Below are 11,127 nucleotides of genomic sequence, written 5' to 3' on the forward strand. Positions count from 1 at the left end.
TCATCATAGAGTTCTCTTCTCAAATTGGCTAGAAACAGCAGTCATTTTGCTTTTTAGGAAAATTTGTTCGAAATTAAACCCAGCTACAGGGAAAATAATACGATGAGAAATAATTTAAACAAAACCAATGCATGCATTAAGAAAATATGAATATGTTTAGTAAAGGTTGTTTTAAGTTTCATGAATGTATTGGGGGATATATAGCGCAAGCAAACTGAAACAGTACGTTGTAGGTTCAAATTCCACAATCTAAGAGACACGAATAGCAAACAAATCAAATACTTTAACATGCAACTGGATAAGAACATTTACCCTTACACCAAAGTTTCATTACTTGCTATTTCGATGGGCTTGGGACGAAAACAAAGATCACAAATTAATTATACGAAAAAATGAGGCAAATATTAAACACCAGTAGAAACAATGTGATATTGTGATCGATGCAGGCGAAATGATATCTATCAGACCATAACGTTGAATTCTCCATCATCCAAACTGCCCTCTTGGCCAGAAGAAGACTTATTAAAGAACTCGATGCAGTCGGCGATGGCCTCGTTATAATGCAAGTGCGACGAGTAGTACGAACTGCATGAAGTCTTCGGAGGCTCAAATCTGTCACAGCTGCTGTTCCTTTGCCTGGGAGTGCTCGTAGCTCCCGACGGAGATGTGCCGCGGGCCGATCGAGACGGGACAGTAAAAATAAGTTTCATTATTATCTTCCTGAAGCGATTGAAGATTTTCATCGCAGACAAGTTCAGCTTGGGAGGTTGATGATGGGGGTCTAAGTTTTGGCTACGGAGGGTTTCTTGACCTACTTGTACAATGAAGCTGTGGTTTCTTTGAATATTATGCAGCATTGTATTCTCTGTGTTTTTATCCTCCGGGAAATGAAATGCTATCATGGGAGGGTGTCTGTCTTATAAATTTTAAAAAGGGGGGAGAGAGATGAGGGTGTGAATTTCCATGGGGGTTGGTGTTATTCTATATATTTGTGAAATTTAAACTCTCTTAAGTCTCAAAGATGATGATGATGAGCATGAGCATGCACATTCGGAGTATGCAATGGCGTTCTCATGTGCTCAAATCATTTGCATGGGCTTCACTTGTCCTCGTGAGATGAGATAGCCTTGATTTATTAATCAAAACAAAGGCCCTTAATTATATATGATTAACCTTCAACTTAACTAAAACGCTGTTCAAGCTAAGTGTCCACTTCTTGCTCATTCTTTCAAAGTGAATAATTGGTTTAATACATATATAGTTTTAGGAGGTGTGCATCCGTTTGAAACTCGTTGGTCCTTCTTCCTAAAACACTTTTATGACCTGAAAATCACTTTTGAGATTTTACGCTAAAGTAGTAAAGTTGTAAAATTGAAGTATTCTTAGACTTAGTACTAAGTAGATGCTTGATTGCATTTATCCAAAGCCTAAGTAATCTTCAAATTAATGAGAAACAGCTAAATGATTATTTGACTCACGTTCATTAGTGAGAGCGAGAGATGCCAAAAATTTACCATTCATTTTCTAGCTATATATATTTGGTACCTGCTTGCCTGAGGAAAGCTAACCCTAATCATTGCCTTTCGATTAGTCAATTCAACACAAATAAAATCAAAAGATGCGAATCAGTTTCTAGCTCAAGTTCATATCCAGGTGGTCCAGACTCCAGACCCTATCAGTTTCTAGCATCGCAAATATATTCGATAGTGGAAATTAACACCAAATGGTCCTGCAGAAATGAAAGAAACGAAGATAATCAATAATTGTTTATGGTTAAACAAAAAATGGATTATATTATTAGGAAAAATGACAAGCTTGTGAAGAGAGATGATTCAGAGAATGTTATGAAAAGTGAGGGCCAGGGTCTGTTCTAATGATTTTTATACAGCATGATTGTGTCTAATTGGTACTTCTTCCTTAAGGTAAAGAAAATGTTTTAATCATGAACTAAGCACCTGTCCAAAGAACTTAATAACCAGACTAAGTGAAGTCATTCCAAATTAAGCAAAAATTTAGTTCCAAATACAACATCATAATTGTGTCTAATTGGTACTTTCTTCTGCTTTTTTTTTTTGACAAAAATATGTTTGTTTGGGCTCTAGGAGTCCGTTAGCAACTGAAACCCATAATATATAGGTGTTTATGGGCTCGGGATGAAACGTATTTTTAGCCTGATAGCTGGGCATGAGAAAATTTTTTAAAATACACATTGGATGTCTAGTGCACTTGACAGGTTTCGGCCTCAGGCAATGCGAGGAGATTTAACCTCAATGAAAATCCGAGTTGTAAGCACCTGATATATGTTTTTTTTTTTTTTTTTTTTGTAAGAAACACTTCATGTGCTTTTATGATCAATAACTATTTTCTTCAAAAACATTTTCTGTAATTTTAAAAGTGCTTTCACACGATCCATATATTCCTGAAATATGAGAATCAAACTATGTATAATCACAGTGGAAGGCCTTATGAGTATTTTGGTTACAAATACTAATCAAACATCTACTGCCTTGCTATAGGAGGGAGTTTAGACCATCTCCAACTGAAGGGTCCAGAGGGCCAGAGGGCCAAAAATAGTCTGAAAATCGTCTCCAACCAAGGGCTAAGTCAAATGGCTCGTGGGCCCTACAAGACAAAAAAATGGTCAGGGGCCAACCAGCTAGCCATCTTCAGCCAGTTAGCTAACCCCCTTTTTTTTGGACTTTTTTTTTTTTTAATTTCTAATTGTTTCCTACACCATTTCTCACATATTTTTCACCATTTCATACTATCTTACCTTATATTATTTTAATTCTTCGCATTCCATACTATAACCCTTTGACCCTCGGTTGCACTGGCGGAGCTACACCCACGGCTACAGTGGGCTGTAGCCTAGGGAGGATTTTAACAAACTGCTGGTATAATAGTTTATATATGAGTTTGTTGTTGCTTATTGTATGTATAATAGCCCACCTAAATCCTGCCAAAATTATTAGTTAATGTATCTCTTAATTTATAAATAATACTTTTATTACCTTATATATTATTTTATTATTTTTAGGCTAAAAGTAAAAATGGTAAATTAATACATAATTAGGTTTCTCCTATTCCCCATGTTTTTTACCCTATTCGTTCAAAACAAAAAAATTAAACCCTCTACCCTAAGAAAAGAAAAACTATGAATCACCATCAAATTATTTTCTAATGAAATTCAACACTAGGTATGCTCTTCATTTCTTCATTTAACTCATTTCTTGATTCAATTGTTAGGTTAATTTTTTTTAGTCCTTGAATTTGTCTATTAGGGTTAAAGATTATGGGAATAGTCCATGTTTCATGGTTCTTGTATTTGTAACTAATAAAAAGGGCTCAACAACAATATCGATTCTAATAATAACAAAAGATTTCAATTTTATTCCATATATCTATGGCACGACTTGAATTGGTATCCCCTAACCTTTTTTTCTTTTGGGTACTTGTTATCAACAAAAGTGATAATATTTGTTCTCTTTCTATTGCTTTTTTGTATGCATGTTTTATTTGTGTAAAAATTAGTTGGAAAGTAATTAATAAACTTGTTTGGATTAGTACTTCATGTTCTTACTTTTATGTAGGCAAAAAAAAAAATTCATAAGATTACATGCTAATAATTTTAGTTAGCCCACCCAAGAAAAATTTTCTGGCTCCGCTATTGCTCGGTTGGAGATGATATTTTGTCATAGGGCTATGTTTGGCCTATGACCCTCTGGCCCATCGGTTGGAGATGGTAAGAAATATGAATCTGCACTGTTCATTAAAATATTAATTTCTTAGAAGGCTAAAGAGCTAAAATGAGCCCTCTGACTCTCATTCAGTTGGAGATGGTCTTACAGTTTCAATATGGAAACCTAATATTAACATGTTTTTACGTGCAAGATTTGTCAGTAATCTCAACGGGGATTATATTAAACATGATTTTTGGGAGCCCCTAGCTACTTGTTTCCAATTATATATACTATTCGCCATAACTATCTTATCTTATTTTAACATGAGCGATCACTGCGTTGATGTCATAAATTAATCGGCTTTTGCACAGTTCAATATAAACACTCCAAACAATGAGAGTTAATAGTGGTTGTGCACACCTCACGCATGACGCGTGTGTATGCAATTATCATCTGTCAACTATATGCTTCATTCATGAAACGAGTTTATCATTACTGCATGACGTTTCTCCACATTATATTATTGTACAATGTTTCTCCACATAACATTGTATAATTCGATTGAAATGGTATGATAACAATGAATTTGTTTCTAGCTACATAAGTTTCTAGATACGCTAGTTTTGAATTGTCTAGCTTGCCTATTTGATAAAACAGTTTAACAAATACACTTGCAGTTGAGCAGTTGAACTAAAGCTGCTAAACCCATTAAGCAAATCTATAATCTAAAGAAAAACAAAAATATAAGTTGGTCTCACCTCACTAGCACCACCATGTGAAGAAAAGAAAAAAAGAAAGAAAGAAGTAGAAGTTAGCAAGGTTGACCTAATTAGGCGATACAGCATGCTCGAAAAGAACTTTCTTTAACGGACAGGAAACCATTTTAAAAGTATTTTAAGTCAAATCACTCATTATATTGGAAAGCGTTCAAATTTATCATCATATATGATTGACTTAGTAACATCCAAACACAGGTAAGTTTCTTTACATATACTCACAATGTAATGAAGATAACCAAGTCATGAGGGAACTTAAACGAAGACCTTAATCACGACTCCATAGCCTTGTAAATGACTACGAAACATGGGCGGATGGCCCTCGGATTATAAACAACAAGTTCCTCGAGATTGGAATACATTCCGGCGAATCCGGCTACAGAATCGTAGGAGCCAGCAGCTGCCGACAGTTGGGACAAGCCATCCTCCTCCGGCGGCTCACCGTCTGCAATGCGCCGCACCCTGCCAGCAATGACACGGCACACCAGCATTGCCCTGCGGCCGTCCGTACAATTCAACGAATCATGGGCCCTACCGCTGCTGGCAGTGGTCCGCACTCCCTTGCTCCCACCTTGATCACCTCCCGCCCCGGCTTTGCCTTGAAAACCGTGACGGATGACCGTGCACACTCCGCAGCCCGGTACGGAGCCACAAAGGCTGGACGAGCCACGTGCGCCGAGCGTGCAAGAGATGCTGGCGCAGTGGAACCGCAGCAGCTCGTTCCCGTCTGCCGCGCACCTGGGGTCCTTTCGCGTGCTGCTCAGCGCACGGTTCTTCACTGCGTCCCTGCAGTCTTCGAACCGTTGGATCGTGCGCTGCGTGTTTTGAACCTTTAGTATCCGTTCGATCTTGCAGAACGGGATGTCTTTCTTGAGCCAGCTGGATTTGAAGATTATTTCCACGATGTTTCGGCCGGAATCTTCTACCCCCAGCTCCGATACTATACCGTTAACAAATTAAAAAATTATTATTTTTGCATCCCATTTTTATATTAAGCAATCCTTTTCAAATATAGTAAAACGGTTAACTGCATTTTACAGTCATAACGTTTTAATGTTTGCATTTTACCCTACATGATATTTCAATTGTTCCAATTTAACTTCTTGGTCAATTTCTTTGTCTAATTAGACATTAAATGATGATGTGCATATACTCACATTTTTAGCATACGTTGATCGTCAATTTCATAAAAAAATTAAAAAGTAAAAGTACTAAACATTAAAATTGAGTGCTTAAAATATGAACCAAATATATGTCACATTTAATTAAACAGTAAAATTAACGGAGGTTAAATTGTTTTTAACACGTTGAAAAATCTATCTTGTCAGTGGGATCGTGAACTCTTGATGATTGAGTTTTGACATGGCAAGTGGGTTATATAATGTTAAGAAAAGCTACATGGAACGAACGAGTTACTATTCACATGACGTTTAATCTAATAATAATACAACGTTATATACTGTTTAGAACATTGTCTTGTTGAGAGAGAAACTACAGTAACGGGGAAACAAATAAGATCGTGTCCCTATTATTTAAGACAGGCCACCTTACGAATCAGGATCATTTAATTGGTAGTGCATGGACAGCTGTAGCTTTGTACTCTTGGAAGTTGACTGCCTTTATAATTAGTTATATGCTAGATGCAAGAGTTACTGTGCACAATTTTTTACTCATGCACGAAGAAAAATATTATCTTTTGATTTTTTTTTTCTCAACTTTTATCAACAAGATTATATTCTAAATCAATATTAAAAAAGGGGGCTACCAATAAAATATGAAAAACTATATATAGAGACAAAGTTGCGTGCACTTTATCACATATATAAGGTAATATAAACTCACTATTTCTACATAAGAAAATAGTTAACATATGATGGATAATTGAAAGGATAAATCATGGAGAAAAATAATTTTGCCTATAAAATAAATAAAGCATGAAATAATTAAAGGAAATTAACTCAGCATGAAAATGATTAATTTCGTGAAAAATAGATTATGTAGTACCAGCATGGCGAATTGCTTGGTGATGCTCCAAACTCTCAATCTTTGGGAAGATCTCTCCACACTGAGAGCAAGCACAAATAGTAGACCTAGGAACTGGGCACCTGTAAAAATATAAAATTATATCATTTTTTTTCCTTCTCTAAGTGGTATTTTAGACTATATTTATAAACAAAAAATGTATTTATATCTACCTGCTAGGGTCAACGATCATGTGGCACTCGTAACACCCAGAGAGCTTCCGGAATTGCATTCCTCTGGACGATGATGGCGTATGATAAGCAGCAGAGGAACCAGAACCGTTGGATCTAGCTGACCGAGTCGCAGGTTTCCTAGACAGCAACCCGGTTTCCTGACCCAGCGTGCTACTCTCGGGCGACGAGTTGTCACCTCTGTGAACGACCCTAGTGTTGCCATGAACGACATCTCTGAAGCTGCATATGGAGCTGCAGGACAACCCCAGCTTCGAGTAGCCTCCACTTTGGCCGGCTGCAGCGCCACCGACAATATTATTTTTTGATGGGTCGTGTACTCTCGACCCTTCGATCTGTTTGCAGGTCAGGAGGTTCTTGATGTGGTCCCATGAGGAGGAGGACGGTGGTGGTGGTTTTTGTTGCTTTTTGTTGTTGGAAGACGGCTGCTTTTGCCTGGGGTTTGGTGGTGGCGTTGCCTTCTTCTTGGGCTCTGTGGCCTCTGGTGCAAAAGTGAAGAGAGCCATAGAAAAAAGGCAGATCGCTGAGAAATTAAAGAAGTGATATTGATATTTTCATATTTATGTTTTTTTGGTATGAGAGAGAAGAAAGAGAGAGTGGGTAAAGGAGATTTGTGTAGTGGAAGATGGTTCCTAGATTGGTAATTAACTAAAGGCAAAAGCGCACATGAGGGAAACTTCTATATATGGTAATATTAGTGAGATTAAATTTGTAAATTAAATAACATGAAAGTCGATAATTGGATTATTGACTTAAGTGTTGATAAATGTGCTCATTCCTATTGATGATGCAATATTTAGTTTGCAAATTTTGTTTACAAATTTAATCTTCATAACATTACTATGTGTAATAACATTGTCACATAGTTTTATTAGTTTTTGTGCTATATAATGTGAGTAGATGATAGAATAAACATATCTTATTTTTAAGATATATATTAATTAAAAAGATATACATGTATATTATAATTTAAGTAAAATAATAACATCGTATAATAATTTGAATGAAATAATAACACCACGTAACGATTCATATAAAAGAACTCATGATTTAGCAAAATTTATCATAACGTTTGCATCCGGTTCTGAATTACCTTCTATGCTTAAGTACAAATAAAGAAGTAGAACCTTTGATGAGAAGAAGGTTGACCTTGTCATCGAGTCGGTTCAATCAACGGTTGATTGAGGGCTACTTGAGTGCGATGGGCCAGAAGATGCAAGGGAAGGATAAAATAACATGTTAATGTGCGATGTAGTTAGACGGCTTGTCGCGGATGTGCTTTGTATGCTGTCTTATTGGAGCCTTTCTCTTGTGCTTTATTGGTCCTTTTGTTATTCTCTTCAACTCACGTTCTTTAAATTGTTTTTGCACTCAAAGTTGAAAGTTTTGTTTGGATCGGCCAGTTTTGGGAATGAAAAAGTTGAAACTATCAAACGAGGAGAGAAACTTGTACATGGAGCTTATCTCATTTATAAGAGATGAATATAGGATACAGAAGATAAATTAAGAGATGAATATAGGATACAGAAGATAAATATAGTTCTGATTATATGAAAAAATCTCTTGGACCGACGATACTTTTTGTTTATTTAAGCATGCACTCATGGACCTCATTGTAACTGAGCAAAATAGAGGTATGTAGTTTGTTACCAAACTTTAATTTATTGTGGCCAAAGTTTTTCTTCTCACTCGACGAGGAATCAACAACAGAAAACGGTGAATGAAAAAAATTGACAAAATTTTTCTGATACAAGATTTGTGAAGCATGAAACATGTACAATTCATTTGTACAATATCAACAAGTCTTACGAATGAAGATGAATTCATTTACAAGTGAGGATGTGTATCTATGTATGACTATTTTACTAATAATTTTTCCTTCATTAAGTCACTATGGCCATCTCCAGCCATAAACCATATTTAGCTCTAAATGAAACAAAATTAGTCTCCAACCAAAGGTCTAAAGGGAATCAGGCTAAAAGAATCAAGTTAAATTTAGTCCTAGGGCAGGAAACATGTAGCCCAAGGCAAACTAAGTTTGGCCTAAAAAAGCAATAAAAGACGAAGGGGAATAAAATATGGATCACGAGTTTCTACATTTAAGTTTTGTGCATTATAATAGTCTAAAGATCTAAAGTATGACACGTAGTCTACAATTAAGTTTACTTTTTCTTAAAAGAAAATAATTTTCAAACCATGTTAACTAGTTTTGCCATTAGGTATTTCCATGCAGCGAAATGCAAGCATATACGTAAAGCCTAAATGTAGAGACTCATGATCCATAAAATATAGTGCTGCATGTAGTTGGAAATAGGAAAATTTTAGATCTAAAGTAATCCTTAAAATATTAATTTTTAAAGAATTAAAATATAGCCAAGAGCTATGTTTAGCTTTCCATGACTGAATATGACCTAACAATATTTTAGAGCCAGTTTCAAATACGTGCATTTTCATTTTATGGATGAGGGAGTGTGGAGACACTGTCCCTAAAGCTGCGGACATTTCCGTTAATTTGTGTGCATATCATGATAAAATAGGGGTTTAGAATCGAAAAGGAAGAAAAAGGTGAAGTGCAGAGAGCCAAAGAGACATCCTCCACCATATAAAACACGGAGAAAGAGCAGGAAACAACTACTACTTGGACTGTACCAGATTCACTCAGATTCTGTATATAATTCTATTCCTCCTTCCGATGTCTCCCACTCTCACATATGATTCATCAATTTCAGGGACCCCCTCCCTGCAATTAACAAGCCATCTATTTCAGCACACTCATCTGCAGAACCTGCCACATCCAAATAAACCTTCAAACTCTGTGCTTTCACATGCTGTCAGATCGAAGGAGGAAGAACCACCCACTACATTGACTGATTCACTCCATACCAATACACGATCAATATGTCGCATGTAGCTCGTCCTCTACGTTACTTTTTTTTAGATTCCTAGCCAGGGACGGATACACTTAAATGCTCAATTATGTGTGAAAATCGTATACATTTCGTATGTCATCCGTCAAACACGACGGCATTTAAACAAGGCGACACATGAAGAGGAGAAACCAAGCAGATCGCAAAAGAGAAACCCTAAACAAGTAACCGGAGAACTTATTAAATTTGTACATTGTTTAGGAAAGACGGAAGGACAACCATATGCATAGAGCAGAATCAGAGTCCAGTTAAGTTAGCTGCCCTAGCTCCCCACGCGTGTGGTAATTAATACATGGATTATGCGTCTCTGTATTTGCTTGTTGAGTTGTTATGCATTATTCGCATTTCGCTATATCTTAACCATTATAATAATCCAACAACTTAAATCATATAATGGTCAAGATAGAACGAAATGCGGGTGAAAGCACAACAAGTAAATGTAGAGGCTCGAGATTCGTACATATATTATAATAATTAATTAGAAAAATAAAGCATAAAAAGGGGGTATTATTTTGGGAGCAGTTAGAGATGAGATTGGTTTTGGCCAACCACTGCCTTAAGATAAGCAGTGTTTAAAAGTGGTGTCCATATGTCGGTCAGCCAACTCGGAACCAAACCTTTTTTGCATTTCATCCGTACTCGACAAACATTAAGCAATTTTCACCCATATACATATAATGAAGAGGATTAATTAAGAATATAATTAATCAGATTCAAAGTACTAAAGCTGGAGTTAGCTAGCTAGCTATTACGTACGTTGTTATTAATTTTGAACCTAAATAATTACGATTCTTCATTTTATTATCAAATATGTTTGCTTAATATTTATATTATCTTTACAAACCGCATGCATTGTCAACGTCGCTCCTCATTGATAATGTTAAATATAAACAGAAGTTCATCACAGTTTAATTGCCAGCAATATCTCCACGAGTGAAGGCATGCATGTGCCTCGTATTTTCTAATTGTGCCTTATATATAGATATATAGTTCTCCATTCTATATATATATATATATAGGAAACGTTTAAGGGAATGGATCCTTTTTTTTATATATAAAAATTAGGATTAGTTGTGGGGTCTACACCACATCGAACTTAACGATTCGAACTGTCTATTTTTCAAGTTGCACCTCATAGATCATCCTTGCAAAATATTAGCCAAATAAGAAATGTCTAAGACATCTAATTGAGTTCAAATAAATTAACGAATGCTTTGTTATATAAGAAACAATGAAATTTTATTTTGATATTTAAATAGGCAAATGATTTCGGATTGAATTGAATTTTTGTAAGAATGATCTATGAATCGAGACTTACAAAATAAACGATTTGGATCATTAAAATTCGATATGAAATGGACCCCACACCTAATCTCCATTTTTAAAAAAATAATGAAGATCATTTTGCATAAAAGGCCTGTATATATATTTGACCAATGCTACATGTCAACTACTTCGATATGGCTGTCTTGTAAAGCCATGTGGCTCTCTCATATTTTTCACTAGTATATTACTTCTATTAGTTGTCTAC

At 35.8% G+C, this 11,127-nt stretch overlaps 2 protein-coding genes across 2 annotated transcripts; both read right to left on the reverse strand.

The window, feature by feature from the left end:
* Nucleotides 1-363: 363 nt before the first annotated feature.
* Nucleotides 364-868, reverse strand: LOC103450384 (uncharacterized). The gene has a single exon (XM_008389720.4). The coding sequence runs from the start codon at nt 855-857 to the stop codon at nt 462-464; it is 396 nt and encodes a 131-aa protein (XP_008387942.4). The 5' UTR covers nt 858-868; the 3' UTR covers nt 364-461.
* A 3,723-nt stretch (nt 869-4,591) lies between these two features.
* On the reverse strand, nt 4,592-7,453 carry LOC103450383 (uncharacterized). The gene is made up of 3 exons (XM_008389719.4): nt 6,652-7,453; nt 6,461-6,561; nt 4,592-5,396 (listed from the first exon to the last, which is right to left on the reverse strand). The coding sequence occupies exons 1-3, from the start codon at nt 7,173-7,175 to the stop codon at nt 4,729-4,731; spliced, it is 1,293 nt and encodes a 430-aa protein (XP_008387941.1). The 5' UTR covers nt 7,176-7,453; the 3' UTR covers nt 4,592-4,728.
* Nucleotides 7,454-11,127: the final 3,674 nt, after the last annotated feature.

Source organism: Malus domestica, chromosome 15, assembly GCF_042453785.1.
Source record: "Malus domestica chromosome 15, GDT2T_hap1".
Taxonomy (NCBI): domain Eukaryota; kingdom Viridiplantae; phylum Streptophyta; class Magnoliopsida; order Rosales; family Rosaceae; genus Malus; species Malus domestica.

Excerpts from the sequence above, each read along its gene's own strand:
- LOC103450384 (XM_008389720.4), bottom strand. The coding sequence starts at position 857 with ATGCTGCATAATATTCAAAGAAACCACAGCTTCATTGTACAAGTAGGT.
- LOC103450383 (XM_008389719.4), bottom strand. The coding sequence starts at position 7,175 with ATGGCTCTCTTCACTTTTGCACCAGAGGCCACAGAGCCCAAGAAGAAG. Across the intron at positions 6,562-6,651 it reads ATGATCGTTGACCCTAGCAG|GTGCCCAGTTCCTAGGTCTA; the intron begins GTAGATATAAAT and ends ATATTTTTACAG. Across the intron at positions 5,397-6,460 it reads CCAAGCAATTCGCCATGCTG|TATCGGAGCTGGGGGTAGAA; the intron begins GTACTACATAAT and ends TTAACGGTATAG.